Source organism: Chiloscyllium plagiosum, unplaced genomic scaffold, assembly GCF_037043375.1.
Source record: "Chiloscyllium plagiosum isolate Xiang-an unplaced genomic scaffold, Cpla_swu_hap1 HiC_scaffold_16, whole genome shotgun sequence".
Lineage (NCBI taxonomy): Eukaryota > Metazoa > Chordata > Chondrichthyes > Orectolobiformes > Hemiscylliidae > Chiloscyllium > Chiloscyllium plagiosum.
In genome coordinates this window covers 66,169,771-66,191,880 of record NW_028270154.1, presented here as the reverse complement: position 1 = coordinate 66,191,880, position 22,110 = coordinate 66,169,771, and the positions used below count along the sequence as shown (strand labels likewise).

The 22,110-nt window shown below is 40.9% G+C and overlaps 1 protein-coding gene across 1 annotated transcript in view; it reads right to left on the bottom strand.

The window, feature by feature from the left end:
• The window catches only part of ctnna1 (catenin (cadherin-associated protein), alpha 1), a 160,540-nt gene that overhangs the window by 124,879 nt on the left and 13,551 nt on the right, over window positions 1-22,110 (bottom strand). The window contains exons 2-3 of the mRNA XM_043703889.2: window positions 16,023-16,137; window positions 13,478-13,673 (exon numbers count right to left, since the gene is read on the bottom strand). Coding sequence (XP_043559824.1) covers window positions 13,478-13,673; window positions 16,023-16,127 — 301 coding nt within the window. The 5' untranslated portion in view covers window positions 16,128-16,137. The remainder of the gene's footprint in view (window positions 1-13,477; window positions 13,674-16,022; window positions 16,138-22,110) is intronic.

Below are 22,110 nucleotides of genomic sequence, written 5' to 3'. Positions count from 1 at the left end.
TTGATCTATTTGTTTCAAATTCCACATTCCTATCTACTCCCAATGACCACTTGGTTATCAATAATCTCTTTTCCTTGCTTCAAAATATTCGATGATCCTGCCTCCACAACATTGAGGCAGATAATTCCAAAGTTGAACAATCGTCTGACAGAAACAAGTTCTCATCTGTCCTAAAAGTGCAATTTCTACCTCTGAAACAATGTCACCCAGTTCTGGATTCATCCAGAAGACCTTTTGTCAAAGCCTTCAGACATCTCCCAACACTCAAAGCCACATCATTTATACTGCTATGGTTCTGCAACATGTAGCATGACTTTAAGTTTTCCTAATATTAGGAATTCATCTTACTTGGTAGGGACAAAAATACCACTACAACTTGAAGAACATGCTAACCAGAAATACCTCAAGGAGGGCAGCCAGTTCAGTTTGGTCCAGTTATCAGACTCAACCACCTGTGTCCTTGCTGTTAATTCATACGCTTGCCTCTTAGCTTAATGTACTCTCTCGACACAAAACAGAATATCTCAAAGGCTACCAACAAATAAAGCTCTAAAGTATGAGATCACAGAATAGTTTGCTTACCAGATTGCAGCAAAATAAATTTTCCTTAATAATAGAATTTCTATTCTACATCTACACAACTCATCTAACAAAAGCGTACTAACCTTAAAATATGAGCACATCTTTCAAGATGAAAGTGCTTCTGCAGAGACTGCTGAGTATTTGTTTAAAAGCAGAAAATGCAGGAATAAAGTTATATTAATTTCTAAAGTTTGTACAAAAAATACCCACTTAGACTAATGGATTTACACAATTGATAACACTAGGTTCCCACCTCTCAACTTGCCATAACATGGCCTATTCCCCCCTCACATACTTACTTACCCTGTTGTGGTTCTGTTCGCTGAGCTGGGAATTTGTGTGGCAGACATTTCGTCCCCTGTCTAGGTGACATCCTCAGTGCTTGGGAGCCTGCTGTGAAGCGCTTCTGTGATCTTTCCTCAGCATTTGTAGTGGTTTGAATCTGGTTGACTGCCATGCCTCTAGGAATTCCCTGGCTGTTCTGTTTGGCTTGTCCTATAATAGTAGTGTTGTCCCAGTCGAATTAATGTTGCTTGTCATCTGCGTGTGGCTACTAAGGATAGCTGGTCATGTCATTTCGTGGCTAGTTGGTGTTCATGGATGCGGATCGTTAGCGGTCTTCCTGTTTGTCCTATGTAGTGTTTTGTGCAGTCCTTGCATGGAATTGTGTACACTACATTGGTTTTACTCATGCTGGGTACTAGGTCCTTCATTCTGGCGAGTTGTTGTCCGAGAGTGGCTGTTGGTTTGTGTGCTGTTATGAGTCCTAGTGGTTGCAGTAGTCTGGCTGTCAGTTCGGAAATGCTCTTGATGTATGGTAGTGTGGCTAGTCCTTTGACAACGGAATGAGAACAGGCCACAACCCAAAGGACTAGCCACACTACCATACATCAAGAGCATTTCCAAACTGACAGCCACACTACTGCTACCACTTGGACTCATAATGGCACACAAACCAACAGCCACTCTCAGACAACAGTAGCCACACGCAGATGACAAGCAACAGGAGTTCGACTGGGACAACACTACTATTATAGGACAAGCCAAACAGAGAACAGCCAGGGAATTCCTAGAGGCATGGCACTCATCCACAGATTCTATCAATAAGCACATCGACCTGGACCCAATGTACCGGCCACTGCAACGGACAGCTGGAACTGACAACCGGAAGCGGCAGATTCAAACCACTATAAATGCCAGAGGAAAGATCACAGAAGTGCTTCACAGGAGGCTCCCAAGTACAGAGGATGTCACCTAGGCAGGGGACGAAACGTCTGCAACACAAATTCCCAGCTCGGCGAACAGAACCACAACAACGAGCACCTATGACAGAACTACAAATCTTCTCACAGACTTTGATTACTTGCCCTCCGTTTAAAGCTATTCATCCTAACTACTTAGCTAAGACAACTGTGTTGCAAACATAGCTTGTGCAAATTAATGCACTATTCTCTGTCCAATTTAGTGCCAAATTGGTTCTCTCCAGAATCCCCACCAAGAAGAAAAATTGTAGGAACTTTTGACCCGTCTCCCTATTAGTCAAAATGATGACAATTTTCTGTTGCAAAATATACCTTTTAATGGATAAGTTAAAATATATCAGAAAAAATGAAAATTAAAAGCTAAAAATGAAACTAAAATTAGCAAGTTTTTTTTGCATGAAGTTACTTTCAATATGATGGCATGCCATAAAAATATTCACTTGCATTTTGAAGATTTAATCATTTTTGTTCCTTTTGTTTATTTTTAAACATCAAAAACACAATCTAGTGTCCTTGATAGCACATTATGCATTAAAATAAAAACTTTCGTATACTGCATGGAGGACATAGAATTAAAGTTCATTTGGCTCTCCCAAAGGAAATGGAGGTGCCAGAACGAAATTCAATAAAATGGTGTCAAAATATTTACTTCAGCTGGGATACGAAAGGAAAAAGGTTATGTCAGCAAAACACAGGATGAAATGACTCAGCCTCAAATTCCACAAGATCTTATGCTGCATTTTAATCGAAAACAATAGATAACTCACCCGTTTCCCATAATAGTAAGACAAACAGTATGACTCACTCAACATAGTACTGACAAAAGGTCACCAATCAAGTTTCGCTTGCCACAGATTCAACTTGAGCTGAGTGTTGTCTGAAGCTTTTGTTGATATGATGTCAATTAACCACAATCCAAGACAATCTTGAGCAAGATCTGGCTTGACTGACTACAACTTTTATTTCAGAAAATTAGTTATTGTGGTATCAGTCACTGAACACAGTCACAAGAGATTGGCAATGTATATTTAATAAAAGAACATTTACCAAGCATGAAAGGATAAACAAACACTGTTTCGGGTTGGCTTTTCGGTAACTAGTCTTATTGCAAGTATAAGAAAGGTTTTACCCTTTTACTCCACAATTTTACAATCACAAACTTTAGTGAAGAGTCATTCGCCCAATCTCCATTTAAAGCCCTATGTTCAGACAGCACTATTATAACTGGTTTCTTTCTTTCATTAGAATCGCTTTCTCAGACCCTTAAAGTTAATTCAGTTAATTCCTTCAATTCATCTCAATGGTCTTCAGTTTCTGAAGCTTTTTCCTAACAGTTAAGCTACTTAGAGTCATAGGGATATACAGCATGGAAACAGATCCTTCGGTCCAACCCGTCCATGCTGACCAGATATCCCAACCCAATCTAGTCCCACCTGCCACGACTCGGCCCTATCCCTTCCTATTCATATACCCATCCAAATGCCTGTTAAATGTTGCAATTGTACCACCCTCCACCACATCCTCTGGCAGCTCATTCCATACATGTGCCACCCTCTGCGTGAAAAAGTTGCCCCTTAGGTCTCTTTTATATCTTTCTCCTCTCACCCTAAACCTATGCCCTCTAGCTCTGGACTCCCCGAACACAGGGAAAAGACTTTGCCTATTTACCCTATCCATGCCCCTCATAATTTTGTGAACCTTTATACAGTCACTCCTCAGCCTCCGACGCTCCAGGGAAAACAGCCCCAGCCTGTTCAGCCTCTCCCTATAGCTCAAATCCTCCAACCCTGGCAACATCCTTGCAAATCTTTTCTGAACCCTTTCAACTTACTGAATTGTTTATAGACTGCTAGACAAACACCATCTGAGCTACTAGACTGTTTTGACAGAAACCTGCAGATTGCCTGCCTGCTTCCTGATGGTTCTGTGGGCTCCGTCATTAGGCAACTTTTCTTTTGCCTTCTACCCCACCCCACCCCACAATGAACTGAACCTCTCACTCCAGGGGTTCATTAAAATGTACAGAATGAAATAAATTTCTAGACATTTCTTCACTACACTCTGACCTCCAAAATGAAACTAAAACTGTGCCTTGCCATGTGACTATTAGCATTAGGTTTTTTTTAAAAAACATAAATATGTTGGGAAGAATTTGCAACTCACTACCACAGGCAGTGGTGGTTGTGTGTTGCAAATCAAATACTATGTGCATATTTAAGATAAGCTAAACAAGCATACAGAGGAGATGAAGAGGGAGGGCTACGCTGCTGGGTTTAGATCAAGAAATCCCTTTTCGCAGCAGAGAGCGGTAGGAGCTGGGCGCAAGTTCAGACGGAGCGCAAAGCCGGTCGGGAAGGTAAGTGATTGCTATTAGAGTGGGTGTGTTCTAAACCCCAGGTCCTACAAAGTCGGGTCTCCCTCCCTCCCTCCTCCTCTAACCTTAAGAGTCCAGACATGCCACAAAAAGAGGGTCTAAGGAAGTTTAGATCGATGAGTGAGGCTTCAGCTCAGGAATCTTTGACAAGGAGGTTGAGTGAAGTGATTACACCACAGTTGAAGAGGGTGAAGACATGACTGCCCAGCTGGTTCAGTGCGCTACGTGCTTGATGTGAGAGGTCAACGACTCTGGTGTGTCTGGCTCGTATATGTGTGGAAAATGTGTGCACATTCAGCAATTGACCGAGAATATTGCAGTGCTTATGAAAGAACTCAAAGACCTTAGGCTCATCCGAGAGAACGAGATCTTTCTGGACAAGACCTTCAGCGATGTTATTACACCAATCATGCCAGAAGAGAGCAGACGATGAGGAAGGCGGAGAGGAGGCAGGTGCAAGAGACCCCGGGAGAAGCACCTGTCAGGAACAAGTTGAAGCTTTTGGAAATAGAGACTGATGACACTGCCAATTCGCAAGGCAGCCAAGTTTGTCAATCAAAAGTTGCCGCAGAGGCAGAGCGGAAGAGTCGGGCATCGCACAGAGCCTTGGTAATAGGCGACTCCATCGTGGGAGGAACTGACCGGGGTTTTTGTGGCAGCAGACGGGATTTAAGGATGGTGTGTTGCCTTCCTGGTGCTAGAGTGAAAGACATCGCGGACAGAGTGCAGGAAATCCTCAAGGATGAGGGTGAAGAGCCAGAGGTGGTGGTACATGTCGGCACAAATGATGTCGGGAAGAAGGGGAGGAACATACTACAGCGAGACTTCAGAGAACTAGGAAGAAGGCTGAAAAGCAGGACGTCCAAGGTGGTTATCTCCGGTTTGCTTCCAGTTCCTCGGGCTAGTGGGGCCAGAAACAGGGAGATAATGGACTTGAACGTGTGGTTGGGGAACTGGTGCAGGAAGCAAGGTTTTAAGTTCTTGGATCACTGGGATATATTTTGTGGTAAGCATAAATTCTACAAGAGAGACGGCTTGCACCTTAATAAGTTAGGGACCAGCATTCTGGCAGGCAGGTTTTCTACTGCAACACTGCTACATTTAAACTAAGTAGCGGGGGGGAGGGGACAAGCTGGATGTTTAAAAAGGAAATTGAAGGGAAAGTTAGAACAAGAGAAGTCAAGAAAGACAACTGTATCAATGAGGCAGAAAACTCGGAAAGGCATCATGCTGTAAGGTTGAGTGAAATAAGGGTTGATGGGAAGGGTGAGAGCAGTAACAAATTAAAAATACTATACATGAATGCACGAAGCATTAGACATAAGATGGATGAGCTTGAGGCTCTTTTGGAAATTGGCAGATACGATATTGTGGGGATAACTGAGATGTGGCTTCAAGTGTACAGGGCCTGGGAAATGAATATTCAAGGCTACACGTGCTATCGTAAGGACAGACTGACGGGCAGAGGGGGTGGGGTGGCCTTGTTGGTAAGGGACGATATTCAGTCCCTTGCGCGGGGGGACCTAGAGTCAGAGGATGTAGAGTCAGTGTGGATAGAACTTCGAAATACTAAGGGTAAAAAAACCCTCTTGGGAGTCATCTACAGGCCCCCAAACAGTAGTCTGGATGTCGGATGTAAGTTAAATCAGGAGCTGAAATTGGCCTGTCGCAAAGATGTCACTACAGTTGTTATGGGGGATTTTAACATGCAGGTAGACTGGGAGAATCAGGATGGTATTGGGCCTCAAGAAAGAGACTTTGTGGAGTGCCTCAGAGATGGATTCTTAGAGCAGTTGGTGCTGGAGCCAACCAGGGAGAAGGCAATTCTGGATCTAGTATTGTGTAACGAACCAGAATTGGTCAGAGACCTCGAAGTGAAGAGTCATTGGGAAGTAGTGACCATAATACAATAAGCTTCAATCTGCAATTTGACAGGGAGAGGGTACAGTCGGAAGTGACAGTACTTCTGTTGAATAAAGGGAACTATGGAGCTATGAGGGAGGAGCTGGCCAAAGTTCAATGGTGCAATACCTTAGCAGGGATGACTGTGGAGGAACAATGGCGGATATTTCTGTGTATAATACAGAAGTTGCAGGATCAGTTCATTCCTAAAAGGAAGAAAGATCCCAGGAGGAGGCATGGGTTGCCGTGGCTGACGAGGGAAGTAAAGAAACATATAAAGTTAAAAGAGAAAAAGTATAACACAGCTAAGATAAGTGGGAAAACTGAGGACTGGGAAGCTTTTAAAGAGCAACAGAGGATTACTAAGAAGGAAATACGCAGAGGAAAAATGAGGTACAAAGGTAAACTGGCCAAGAATATTAAGGAGGATAGTAAAAGCTTTTTTAGGTATGTGCAAGGCAAAAAAAATGGTTAGGACAAAAATTGGGCCCTTGAAGACATAAACAGGGGAATATATTACTAGGAACAAAGAAATGGCAGAGGAATTAAATGGGTACTTCAGATCTGTGTTCACTGGGGAAGACACAAGCAATCTCCATGAGGTAACTGTGGTTGAAGGACATGAACTTAAGGGAATTTATATTTGCCAGGATTTGGTGTTGGAGAGACTGTTAGGTCTGAAGGTTGATAAGTCTCCAGGGCCTGATGGTCTGCATCCCAGGGTACTGAAGGAGGTGGCTCGGGAAATCGTGGATGCGTTGGTGATTATTTTCCAGAGTTCAATAGATTCGGGGTCAGTTCCTGAGGATTGGAGGGTGGCTAATGTTACACCACTTTTTAAGAAAGGTGGGCGAGAGAAAGCAGGAAATTATAGACCAGTTAGTCTGACCTCAGTGGTGGGAAAGATGCTGGAGTCTATTATAAAGGATGAAATTACTGCACATCTGGATAGTAGTAACAGGATAGGACAGAGTCAGCATGGATTTATGAAGGGGAAATCATGCTTGACTAATCTTCTTGAATTTTTTGAGGATGTAACTCTGAAGATAGACGAGGGAGATCCAGTAGATGTAGTGTACCTGGACTTTCAGAAAGCTTTTGATAAAGTCCCACACAGGAGGTTAGTGAGTAAAATTAGGGCGCATGGTATTGGGGGCAAAGTACTAGATTGGATTGAAAATTGGTTGGCTAATAGGAAACAAAGGGTAGTGATAAACGGCTCCATTTCGGAATGGCAGGCAGTAACCAGTGGGGTACCACAGGGATCCGTGCTGGGACCGCAGCTTTTTACAATATATGTTAATGATATAGAAGATGGTATCAGCAATAACATTAGCAAATTTGCTGATGATACAAAGCTGGGTGGCAGGGTGAAATGTGATGAGGATGTTAGGAGATTACAGGGTGACCTGGACAAGTTAAGTGAGTGGGCAGATGCATGGCAGATGCAGTTTAATGTGGATAAATGTATGGTTATTCACTTGGGTGGCAAGAACAGGAAGGCAGACTACTACCTCAATGGAATCAATTTATGTAAAGGGGCAGTACAGAGAGATCGGAGTGTTCTTGTACACCAGTCAATGAAGGCAAGTATGCAGGTACAGCAGGTAGTGAAGAAGGCTAATAGCATGCTGGCCTTCATAACAAGAGGAATGAGTATAGAAGCAAAGAGGTGCTTCTGCAGCTGTACAGGGCCCTGGTGAGACCACACCTGGAGTACTGTGTGCAGTTCTGGTCTCCAAATTTGAGAAAAGACATTCTGGCTATTGAGGGAGTGCAGCGTAGATTCACGAGGTCAATTCCTGGAATGGCAGGATTACCTTACACTGAAAGACTGAAGCGACTGGGCTTGATTACCCTTGAGTTTAGAAGACTGAGAGGGGATCTGATTGAGACGTATAAGATTATGAAAGGATTGGACACTCTGGCAGTAGAAAACATATTTCCACTGATGGGTGAGTGCCAAACTAGAGGATACAGCTTAAAAATATGGGGTAGACCATTTAGGACAGAGCTCAGGAGAAACTTCTTCACCCAGAGTGCTGGCTGTGTGGAATGCTCTGCCCCAGAGGGCAGTGGAGGCCCACTCTCTGGATTCATTTAAGAAAGAGTTGGATAGAGCTCTCAAAGATAGTGGAATCAAGGGTTATGGAGATAAGGCAGGAACAGGATACTGATTAGGAATGATCAGCCATGATTATATTGAATGGCGGTGCAGGCTCAAAGGGCTGAATGGCCTACTCCTGCACCTATTGTCTATAAAGCATATGTAATTTTATTAATCAATGCTCTGGAAGAAACTTAGACAATCTCACAGGTATCCATCAAACCATTCTGTTAGGCACAACACAAACTTTCTTCTCTCCACAAGGAACAATTCCTCAACAGTTCCTGAAGTGAAGGAAATTTTTCTTGTATGCCAGTCAGAGCTCCTCTATTAAAATCAATAACATTAAAATTTAGTTCTGTAAAATGTGACAAAGAATCAGTCAAAGGCAATCGAAACGATTTGGGGATTTAAATTTACATCACCAGTTTCTTGTGTTTTTGCTGTATGTTTCTATTTGCTTAACAGAGAGTACAATGTAATGTGCTTACTTTCTCTTTGAAAAAATTTGATAAAAACCATAGGGTTAATATGGACAATAACCTCCAAGCAGGGAACAGTTTACGTTGAGAATCAAAAATTAAGTCAGGGGAATGAAGTAGGCAGAAGGTAATGCCATAAAAGGCTTCCTAAGAACATAAGAAATAGGAAACATCCATCTGGCTCCTCAGACTTGCTTTACCATTCAATACAATAATAATTGATCATCTACTGCTGCCCACTCTCTCTATTCCCTAATGGGAAGAGGTGGAAAATCTTTCAATCTTTGTTTTAAATATATTCACTGCTCAAGCAAGCATAGGACTGATAGATAATTTGAAAGATTTACAAATCTGACTGAAGAAAATTTATCCTCAAGGTCCTAAATAATCAACTCCTAATCCTGAAGCTGTGCACCATTATTCCAAATTCCACAGCCAAAATAAGATATCAGTCTCTATCTGTCTTTGACCTGCATGGTCCACTGAGATTGGCTCTTTTCAAATTGCAGAGTAAAGGCTTATCTTATTTGACCTCAGAACATGACCACCCTCTCATCTTAAAAATTAAATCCAATGAATCTTTGCTGTACTGCTTCTAGCCAAGCATATACTCCTTTAGCTAAGGTCAGAAAACACACATTAAGCATAGAATTATGTAGAACTTTGAGACTAACACTTTTTTTAAAACTTCTATTTTACAATAAAGGCCAACATGTCACTTGCCTAATTGCCTCTGCATCTGCAGACTAACCTTGCACTTTATGTGAGACTCAAGTCTCTCAGACATTAACATTTATATTTGACACCTTTTCAAAAATGTTATCTATTCTTACAGTTATTAGCAATAAAAATTCAACTCTATTTCCTTCAATAAGATGTTTAAAAGACATGAAAACATTAGGCAAGGGTCAACTTGCTTCCAGTTTAAAGATCTTTATTCTGTTGACACGACTGCACTTGCAGCAAACATGTGCATTCACTTGATGCCATCTTCTTTAGGTAATGCCTCTTCAGGAAATTCTTTAAAAAAAAACTCCTAATACTTAGTGCACTCAGTTTATAACTCATTTCTTAAGTTGAAGGAAGGGGTTAAATTAGTCAGGTTTAAAGCTTTAGCCATGTAATCTGTAACAACCAAGCTGACATAATTCATGAGAAAGAAATACATTTGGGCTCTCAAGATTAGTGGTTAGCAAAAGCCTTGGATAGAAATAAACACCTACAATGACTGAGAGAAAAAGATAACATGGATGTTGAAATGTGGGAATTATATTTGTTATTGTAATATGCATGCTGTAATCTGTATAAAGCTTAAAAGGAGTTCTACAATTTGACAGAGGAAGCTTTGATCCTGGTGTTAAAAAGTCTCTGCACACGTGCATGAAACAAACAAGTATTCTCCAAGAACTCTCTATCAATTTCTCAAGCATTCCTACAATAAAGCATTTCTTAAGTTGCTCTTGCACAGACTTCTTCAGAAGCATCTCAGGACTTCTTTCTCCTGTCCCATCTACTCTGAAGACTGCTGCAGGTATCTGACTTTTCTCTCAAAGACATTTTCACACTCCGTGAACTCCTGTTACTGCATTATAGAACATCTTGTTCCCAATAAATTTTCCTCATCTAGTCAGGTTTTCAAAAGCATTAAAATATTCACCTCAAAAATTTCTTCCAAGCCTCAGCTAAATGCACAACAAATATCAAACAGCTGGCACCACTCAGAATTCAAATTGAAACTAAAACATCCACCTTAACATACACATCATAGAAATATAAATCACTTATACCTGTTTTTTCCTACTTGAGAACCCAAGTTTCCACGTAAAAATATCATGTGGCAAAGTGGTCGTCTACGTCCAGAGTCCATACGATCACTTAATAAAATCATGCGTTAAATTGACAGTGTAACATGATCAGGGGTACAGACTTGGTAGATAGCAATGAGTTTTTCCCCTTGGCAGAGTGATCGATGACTGGGGGCAGATTTTAGGTAAGGGGAAAAGAGGTTTAGAAGGGAGGGGGGATAAAAAATTCATGCAGAGGATGATAAGGATAGGAAGGGTGGTACAGGTATAAAGCTTTATAACATTGAAGCAGTATTTAAATATATACTTGCAATGCCAAAGCATAAAAGGCTGTGGTTCAGGTGCTGGAAATGGGATTAGAATAGGGAGGGATTCGTTTTTGATTGACACAGCATTTTCCTGTGCTGCAGACTTCTATGGCTGTTGATGCTAGATTGTTAAATATCTTCAAGGTTGAGACAGACAGACCTTTAAGCAAGGGAATCCAGGGTTAATGGAAAAGACAGGAAAATTGAGAATTAAAAGCAAAGTCAACAGGCTGAATAGCCTACCTCTAACATCTTATCGTCTCAATTCATTAAAACAATGGGTGAACTATGAAGAGTGGGTTAAAATGGGCGCGAGAGTTACTTGCAGTTTTCATGAAGTATATTATATGCAGAAAGACAGCTTAAGCTGATGAATGCTCAGATCTCCAGACAGTTGAAGACTGGACTTTGATCAGAGATGGTCATGGGTCTTCAGTTCCTGAAATGCTGACTCCACATGAATCACCCAAGAAGTCTGTCAGCCATCAGATTGCCTGTAAAAGTCTCCAAGTCATTTCATTTCATTCTCTCGGTTACTCAGTCTCCATCGTATCTGTTCTGATTATGCCACTTTCTGCAGGAGGGCCTCAGAAAAATCCAACGTTTTTTCTTAACTATGTGCTGAATCCCCTACCACCACAATTGACAAAGCCCTCCTACACGTCTGATCCATCTTCCACACTTCATGCCTCACCCCTTCTCTTCTCTCCCACAACAGCAATAAAGGTCCCCCTCATCCTCATGTTACCATCCCACCAGCATCCATATCCACAGGACTGTCAGCCACCATTTCTGCCACCTCTAGCAGAACACCACCAGGTCTATTTTCCCCTCGTCTTCCTTGTCAGCATTCCACAGAGACTGGTGCCTCCAGGACACCTTTGTCCATTTCTCCTCCACTCGTAGGACCTCCCACAGTAGCTTCCCATGCAAGTACAGAAGGTGAAACACCTGCCCACTTACTTCATCCCTCTTCACTATCCAAGGTTCCAGACACACCTTCCAGTGATTTACCTGTACTTCACTCAATCTAGTCTAATCGCTGTTTACTGAGTGGTACCCTTTACATTGGGAAGGGGAAACACAAACAGGACAAGCACTTCGTGGAACACCTGTGTTCTGTCAGCAAAAATGACGCCAAGCTTCCAGTTACCTTTCACTTCAACACACCATGGTGTACCCTGGTCAATATTTCTGTCTCAGGCTTACTGCAGTGTTCAAGCTACATGAGCAGTATCTCGTTTTCTGCGTGGGGATGGTGAAGTTTTCAAGATTCAATATGGAGTCTAATAATTTTAGAGCCTGAACATCTACTTCCATGTCCTAGTCGGCTTTCATTACAGCCAATCCATTTTCACTTACATATGGTCCCTATTACCAGCTTCCTTTTTCTCCCAGGCTCACCAATGCCATTCTTTTGTCTGCCTAACTGTTGTACTTACTCGCTGGGCTCCATCTCCACCTAGCTCCTTTCCCTTACCTTATTCAGTCTTCAGCATATTTTTTCCAAGTTTGCATCTGTTCTTAAGTAGTCACTAAACCCGGAACATTTGTTGAAATGGCATTGATGACCCCAGAGTTACAGATTTACAATTTACAACAAAGATACAGGAAAAATCACTGATCTAGTCTACAATTATTACAGAAGGTAACAAAAACCGCTTTATTACAATGTATTAATGCTGATTAAGAAGTTAAATGCCCAGTGAGAAGTGCATTCAACTTTCACAGTAAATGACTACTTAACCTGTCAAAATATACTGTCACTATCTTGCTTTTGAAATATACCACCAACCCCTCACCATTACTTGCTTAAAATCTTAGAATTTACCTCCTAACCTCACTTAAAGCATAGCCATACTATACAACTTGGATTGGTTCCAGGCAGAAAATCCATCTTCACCTTTTCAAGAGCAATAAATGGTGGACTTAAAAGTTGGTGATGAAATGTGTGCATTTTCAAAGAATATAGAGCTGCAATTGTTATAGCGACATTATATCGATTATTGGCTCAGTTAAACTCTGGGATTTATGTGCAATCTCAACAATTACGACTGGAAGGATTTTGTTGGGTTGGAAAAGGTGCAACCAATAAAAATGCTAAGCCTTTAAGAAAAATGCAAGCTCAAGGAATTTTCACTTCAGTCACAAACAAACATTCAATCGGGTTTAGCCCAGATTTTAAAGTCTCATGCAATCATCAAGGAGTCTTAGTGAATGTGAACAAAATTAATATAGCAATGAAAAAACATTATCCTTCTCAAACGATAGGTTATTTGAGGTCTAAAACACTGATCATGTAGGCAAAAACACAACTAAAGCTTCCACCAGGACCACACGTTATAACCTAGTACAGCCTCACCGTAACATACGAATAAGGTGAAAAGGTATGAAAGGTAACAAACATTGGACTTCTTCAATCAAATCTGCCCTTGTACCACCTGAGCTATTCAATATAGTTTTCTTTCATGCCCTCTCTTCCTAAGATTTGTGCAACTAATAGGTGAAAAAGTAGTGGTTGTCTTGCAGAGGCGAAAATATTTTGCATAATAAATTCACATGGTGCCATGGTCTGTGATAGAAACAAAAATATACATCATACAATAACATCCAAGTACCTGCGCTACCCTTTAGTTCAGATGGTGTGACACTCACCTTGTTTACGTACATCATCTACAGCTGCTATTAGTTCTTCCTTCAGGTATTGGCTCTCATGGGCAATTTTATCACCCTTCTCCAGGAAATTCTGTGTTGCCTGTTCCACAGAAGCAGCCAGAACATGGGCTTTCTTAGAGCGTCCTTTCTTTTTGTTAGATGGCCCTCTGTTGCTGGTGTTAACAAGGGTTGTCACCTGAAAAGTATAATTTTAGTCTTAAAGTCCTAATGGATATTACATTAAAAGAGTAAAAGGTAACTTGAATTTACATAGGATCTTTAACACACTTGACAGCGATGGAATCAAATGAATGGCAAGCCACAAAAAAAGGCTTGATGTTGAAAAAGGCTTTTAGAAGGAGAAAAAAGGAAAATCGAACAGAGAATTGCAAAACATCTAATCTAAAGTAATAACTAATTGTGGAACAAAAAAAAAAGAGGAAATATTTTAAGTTAGAAGAACAAAGTTCAGGAAATGTCAGAGTAGAAGTGTACATGGCCATAAGAAGTCAGAGAAACAGGGATTTAAATGAAAACATGAATCTTAAGCTAGTAAGAATAGGGTGTTGGGTGAACAGGACATACAAATAAACAATGAGTTTGAACAAATTGAACCTGCAGAGGAGAGCACTGGAATTGTCACATCCATAGGTTTCAGCAGCAAGCTGGGCTAACTCCAAGAGGTTTGTAATGTTGGAATGGTGGCAAAACTAAACAGTCACCACTCATCAAGAAACGAGAGATTTCAGTAGGAAGGACAGCTTGTGATAAAATCTTGAATGAAAGAAAAATCAACCACCTGGGGGACAGGCTTCCAAAAGCATCCAAGATCTAAAAAGGCCCAGATTGGATACTAGGTTATGATTGAATTGATAAATTTAACCAGCATGAAAAACACTTCTCGAATACAGAAATAAGGGAAACACAAAGAGGCTCACAACCCCTACTCCAGATTTCCAACAAATTCTGATTCCAAGTTGTATGCGCAGAATGAAGCCAACATGCCCTCGACGGTCAAAAAATTTGCCACGCCACAGGCATCCAGTATTATAGCACGGAAACAGATCCTTTGGTCCAACTCATCCATGCCAACCAAGTTTCCCCAAACTAAACTACTGCCATTTGCCCACATTTGCCCATATCCATCCAAACCTTTCCTATTCATGTACCTGTCCAAACGTCTTTTCAATTTGTAACAATTCCTCTAGCAATTCGTTCCACATATGAAACATTTCTGACAGTCAGAATAATACAGCATGGAAACGGACCCTTCAGTCCGACCAGTCCATGCCTGGTCAGTCTGTCTACACTTGGTCCATACCCCTCATTTCTTATTCATGTACTTCTCCAGATGTCTTTTAAATATTCTAACTATTGGCATCCACCAGTCCCTCTGGAAGTTCATTCCACACATGAACTACAGTGTTCAAAAACAAAGGTTGCACCCTCAGGTCCCTTTTAAATAGCTTTCGTCTCGTTTTTAAAAATAGGTCATCTAGTTTTGAATACCCCAACTCCCATCAACCCCAGGGAAAAAAATCTTTGCTATTCACCTCATCCATGCCCCTCATGATTTTATAAACCTCTAAAAGGTTTACCTACTTTCCTCCAGCGAAAAGAACTCCCAGCCTTATAACTCAAAACTTCCAGTACCAATAATATTTTTAAAATTTTTTCAGCACCCTCTTCAATTTAATAAAGCCAAGGAGGATTCTGGATCATCCAAGATGGAGACAGGAAAGATTTCTGGCAATTACAGGCTGCTCTTTCTTTGGGGTATTTAAGGTGTTGGAGGTGATTTCCTCGAATTCCACGAGCATCAATTACTGTTTTATATACTGTTTTTTTCCTCCAAAGTTCCAAAACAAAGTCAAAATAATGACACTACTAAAAGGGAGAAGGACAAAGGCAGCACATTGTCCGTCTCTCTCTCTCCTGCTCAGACAAAGAAACCCACACTGCTAAAAGACACAGGAGTGAACCTGTGCAGTTACTGCCTTTGCTGTTGAACTCATGAATCAGTGGACATTGGAGTGTGTCTGAGAAAATTAACAAAGCGAAATTCACAACTGATCATGGATGAACCTGTTTGGGAGAGTCACAGCATAGAAACAGCTACGTTCATAGTTTTAAGTGTGGCCTTGCTTTAAGCCTGTAGTAGTGAGTAGCGGAGTTCTTTCTTGGTTATATATTTTATACAGATTGGTCTCTTGATTAAACTTAAAAATATAGGCCATATGTATTAGGTTAGCCTGGAGCAGTGTTTCATAGAGAAATAAGACTGTTATTTCCTGGAACTGCAGATTGGAAAAAGCAAAAGTGGCCCTTAGTAGAGTGATATGCTCTTCTTGTTGGACGTAGGAGTTTAGGGAGAGTTTACAGGTTACTGAGGATTATATCTGCAATATAATCCATTGGTTGCGAATCCTATCAGATCGAATGGATTGGTTGGAGTAACAGTTAGAGGCAATGAGGAATTTAAAAGAGCAAGGTACTGTAATGAAAGACAGTTTTAGGGAGGGGGAAAAGTCGCAGATACAATCACCTGTGTAACCAAAGGTTCCAACAACCGTTCCACGGCCAAAGTCCTTATTTCTAGATTTTTCGGATCCCATTTGAAGCTAATGTTCTGAGTGTTGATTGTTGTCATGCTTATTTGCCTGTTAATGAAAAAAAAAGTAAATTTGAATCTTTTCCCAGACTTGAGCTATTATAACAAAGCAGTCAATGCAAAACCAATATAATAGTTTCAGATCAAAACCAAATTCTGTAACTGATTCAAAAGGATAAACAGCAGAAAACTAAATGTAATGAAACAAATTCTGTTCCTTCCTGAAATTCAAGTAGACATTGAGACTCATCTGCACTTCATATAGCGAATGATGAAATTAGGTTTTTTTTCTGCTCACAGGCCTGTTAGTTACTTTGACCATCTTCTCAGTGAATGGCAAACTGTACATGCATGGTCCAAGCTGCAATTAAACAAATTTCTCAGCAAAAAGCAGAAAAATTTAAAGTTACAGAATCTCAAGTTTCAATCTCTGACAACGTGGTATGCTCTGAATACCCTCCAACAGATCTTTAATCATAGAATCCCTACAGTGTGGAAACAAGCCATTTGGTCCAAGAAGCTCACACTGACCCTCCGAAGAGTAACCAACCAGACCCATAACCCTATCCTACTGCTCCACATTTACCCTGACTAATGCACTAACCTACTTATCTCTGAACACTATGGGAAATTTAGCGCAGCCAATGCACCGAACCTGCACATCATTGGATTGGGGGAGGAAACCAGACTACCTGGAGAAAACCCACACAGACACTGGGAGAATGTGCCAACTCTGCACATACAGATACCCAAGGCTGGAATCGAACCTAGCTCCCTGGCACTGAAGTAGCAGTGCTAACCACTGAGCCACCATAGCGCCCTTTAGATTAAAAGTCTCACTCTTAAAACTCCTTTGATCGAAATAATGAAAACGTATTTTGCACTCCTTTGAAATCCACAAAACACTTAAATTAGTTTACCTCTAACCAAAACAAAAATTGCTTTCTGGACTGCCTTACTTCAAGAATTGGACAGGTTTCATTTCCGACCCCCCCTTTTTTGTTGAAGTCATAAGTTCTCTCACACAAAACTGAACATTTTCTTCCCCCTAATCACCTGTGTTTTTCTCCTCATTGTTATGGACCAGACCAAACTTGCTCAAAATATTCAGAAGATTGGTCTAAATGCTTTTTTTTTTAATTTTAAAAGATAAATGCAACGTGTTGCGTTCCAGATGTAATTCAATTGGTCAAGCTACCAGATTTAAAGCAAAACACATTGGGCTCATCCACCATAGTTAGTTAAAATAGAAAAGAAGAAATAACTTATTGGAAAACTTAACAGAACACGGTAACTATTACAAATTAACTACTCCAATGTAGTAACATCCCATAAACACACCCTTGCCATACAGTCAAATCAGAAAACAGATGGTCTCACTTGCAACTCCAGTTGAAGGAAGAGAACACCCGGCTTCTGGCTTTAAATGAGGAGGGGGAAATAGCTTCCACTTCAAGACCACAATGTAATAGGTGAAATCAGTTCTGGGAGAGCTTAACCACACCCTTTCAGGCTATGTTTATTCCAACATTTCAAAAAAAATCCAAGGCCTCACAAGCTGTTTACTCTAGTGGTTCTGATGGACTGCTCATTAACTCTGCCTTAAAACCTCAAAAACAGAATCAGGTCAAAATACACCTGGTAAAGCCACAGTATCTTCACAACATCTAATAGTCACCACAAGTAAACCCTTGTTTTTGAATTGATTAATTTATGTTCAAAGTTCGTTAGGAACAATGCAGACGATCAGAGATCAGGCAGAGGTTTTGGGGGGGTTTGAAGGGGAAACAAAACCCCTGCTGTAGCCACTCTCTAAAAGAGAGATCAATAGTGTTGGTGGACACCACATCTTCCTTCTTCAAAAGGGGCCCAGACATAAGCTATAGCTATCAAAAGATGGGCACTCAGCAGTTTTGACCCTCTCCACGGCCTGCTGTTACTGGGTCCTGTTAAATAGCCAACTTGGTCAGGCCAAGAGAGCAGACCCACAAGGACATACTCCAAATTGCCCACAAAAAAAAAAGGTTACTCCTCCACTTTTTCTGCTAAGGTCAGTCACCTGCTGTTTTAAATGAATCTACCTTTCCATAAATTAACCTTGTAAATGAACGTGGCCAAATCTTTAAAGTGTAGTAGCCTCTAAGCTTGCGTTTACTCCACTTCCTACTGTAAAAACTTCAATCCCCAAAAACTATTGTCAAAACACATGAACCATGAATGAACTATTTGCAAATCATTGCCGAGGATGGGTGTAGAATCAGTGGTCAACTGCAGTGCTACAGTACAACAGCTTGATAAGTTTAAATGGAGGGCACTGAAGCTTATCAAGATTGAACACTGGGCAAGTAGACCAACAGTCCAAGATAATGCTGAAGGACAGGGAGAAGTGGTAGGCGGCTCATGCTGGCTGCCAACGTACCATTGGAAGCTGCCCTAACTTCTTTAGTACATGGCACCAGTTCCAGCACAAGTATGAGCAAAACAGGGTCAATGAGATCCTTAGGAACAGCAAAGGCAACACTGTGGTCAGAAAATATAAGCACGGAACTAAGAAGAGCAGTTCAAATGAGCCAGGAAATGCAGGGAGAAACACCAAGGCAGAGCAGGGTGATGAACAAGCAATAATCGGTGTAAATTGACATGGGAAATGCAAAATAGTCAGAAGTTCACACTTTTAATTATGGATATTTCAGTAAAGTGGTTCTGATATAATGTAATAGTTCCGTTCTCATGCGATCTCACGTCCAAGACAATTATACAATAGCCGCACCGTTTAAAATAATGGTGCCAGAATCACATTACAGCCAATACAGTTAAGGAAAGTTCATGTTCTACAATAACAGTCTAAATTATTCAATCACGTTATAATTAGTGTTGAAGAAAAATGCTTTATCGCACAACCAACTGCACAGTGTAAATATTTCAAGAGTTTAAAACCGGTACTTGCAAGCACAGATTTAGGCCACAGTGAAAGTTCAATGCACCTGAGATAAAATCAAATTGAAAATAGGTAGTACAGAGGAATTTTGATTATCTGAATATCAATTATCCGAATATCAGATTATCCGAAGGAGAACTCAAGGTCCCGATAGAAACATTACGTCAAAGAGCTGTTTCATCTCTGATCGTGTCTTTTGTTTACGAGTACTATGATTAAAAACTAATTCGGCGTACCGAAGTGCTACTGAGAACAGTTCTGGACATCGACAGGCGCCCATGCGCAGTCTCCAAATGACTGACCTCCCACCCTCCCCCTCTCTCCCCACACAGGTGAACCCTAAACCCACTTCCCCACAATCTCTCCAACATTGTCTTGTACAGGGCAACGGTGGAACCTGTCAAAAAGTTGCAGTAAAAAGTTGTGCGCGCGTGCTATTTGGTGACTTACCCCACAAAGACTGCAGCAGTCTTACTGTTAGTGTACAGTCTGACCAACCTGGGGACGGGGGAGGGGGTGGGTAGGGAGATGCTCACATGCGGTGTGCTACTGCCTAGTCTCCTGAATGGGGACTAGACTTCACAAAAACCTCCGAACCCCAGAGGAAATCAATCATGCGAACGAAAGTGTCCACCCATCTCGTTCGAATAATCGGGGTTCCTCTGTATTTGGCAAAGGATTTTAACTGTTCAAAAGGAGTACAGTATCCTTGAAATCAGGGTGCCAAATACATCAACCAGCAGCAGATTCAAACCACTATAAATGCCAGAGGAAACATCACAGAAGCGCTTCACAGGAGGCTCCCAAGCACTGAGGAGGTCACCTAGACAGGGGACGAAACGTCTGCAACACAAATTCCCAGCTCGGTGAACAGAACCACAACAACGAGCAACCGAGCTACAAATCTTCTCACAAACTTTGAACGTCAACCAGCTTTGCACCAGGATGGGGAGCCACATGTTGGGAAAGGTGGATGTTAGAGAGAAAAAGAGGAAAACACAAAGTTACCGTTTTAATGATAAAGACAACTACAAGCCGTTTCTCAGAGATGAGGCAGTAGGGAGGTACATTTAAAAAAAATTGAAACTGCAGAAGCATAAGAGTTTAGACCTCCTGGTATTAAAAAAAGGGAAGAATCAGATTTGGACTAATTAGCAATCCTAATAGAATGAATAACATGTTTTGAGACAGCAGAAACATGTAAAGTTGGTTAAGGAATGACTGACAAATAATTCTGAACTACCACATTAACTTTGTGACAAGTTTAAATGATTCATAAAATTCCATCAGTGCACATTTGCAAAAAGTGCAAATTCACCTATATTAATGATTTATTGCTGGAAAGACAAAGTGCAAGATCATTATGACAAACACAAGAATCCTAAATAACCATGAGTCATACAAGAGAAAAAAGGACGCCGAGTGATTGACACGCCGTTGATTGCTTTCTCTATGGCAACACCTCAACCAGAGAACCAATGGCTGCCCAATTCTCCTATGTAATTCAACAAGATACAAGATTTGAACACATTTGTTTTCTTTGCAGAGAAAAAGTCCCTGCACATGAATGCATCTCCAGTGGAAAAAAAAATGACCCTCAACTGGTCCTCTAATGCAATTTTAACACTCCTGCCTCTCGACAAGAAAGTCTGCATTCAAGTCCCACCTGCCCGGAGTCTCAGAAATTGTCCAAAAAAAGTGGTTAGAAATAATTAAGTGAACTGTATTATAAAATGTAGGGATTCTATAATCCATAAAGATTTAATTATTTTAAGTTAGTATCATGAATCATGTATGTTCAGCTCCCCACTTGCAGAATCACATCTCCTATAAAAGAAAAGTAATGAATTGCTTTTCAATTCATGAGTGAATCATGAAGGAAAGGGCAAGTCTATGGCACACAACCAGGATCTTCTGTATTCCCTATTTTATCAAGGAATAGTTCTGCACAGTATGAAATGTTGCATAAAGTATTTCCGACAGTTCTTGGTGATCTATATACAGAAAGTTTATTATCCGACACCTATGGGATCAGGCGTGCGCCAACTGATTAAATATTCCAGATAATCAAGAGATCCACATACACAATGTAAAAAAAACTATGAAACCGAAATGTAATACAGGGGGGTACATATACAGTTATACGTTATTTATAGCATACGTCACTAATGGTAATGCAACTTTTCCTTCAATAAAAAAAAAACTTAGTGGCACAGAGCCTTCTCATTCGCACCTTCAACTCACTACTTGGACATCCTGGCAAACTGCAGTATTTGAGGGGAAATGAACTCAAAAATTGAATCAACTGTTGATATCTCATGCAGCCATTCAATTGAACAAGATGTATGTTTACATTGAGGTAAATTAAACTATAATAACTGGACAGAATAAGAAAAAAAATTCAGTATTCGAGGGATATAATTTTTGCCAGTTTACCAGAGTGCTGGTTCATAAGGTGCTGATTAAAACAAAGTTTGTTGTACATAGAACAGGCCTTTCAGCCCACGATGTTGTGCCGACCATTGATCCTCATGTATGCACCCTCAAATTTCTGTGACCATATGCATGTCCAGCAGTCTCTTAAATGTCCCCAATGACCTTGCTTCCACAACTGCTGCTGGTAACGCATTCCATGCTCTCAACTCTGTGTAAAGAACCTGCCTCTGACATCCCCTCTATATTTTCCTCCAACCAGCTTAAAACTATGACTCCTCATGTTAGTCATTTCTGCCCTAGGAAATAGAGTCGATAGCCAGAGACTATCTATGCCTCTCATTATCTTGTATACCTCAATTAGGTCCCCTCTCCTCCTCCTTGTCTCCAATGAGAAAAGTCCGAGCTCAGTCAACCACTCTTCATAAGATAAGCCCTCCAGTCCAGGCAGCATCCTGGTAAACCACCTCTGAACCCTCTCCAAAGCATCCACATCTTTCCTACAATAGAGCGACCAGAACTGGATGCAGTATTCCAAGTGCGGTCTAACCAAAAAGTTTTATAGAGCTGCAACAAGATCTCACGACTCAAACTCAATCCCCCTGTTACTCAAAGCCAAAACACCATATGCTTTCTTAACAACCCTGTTCA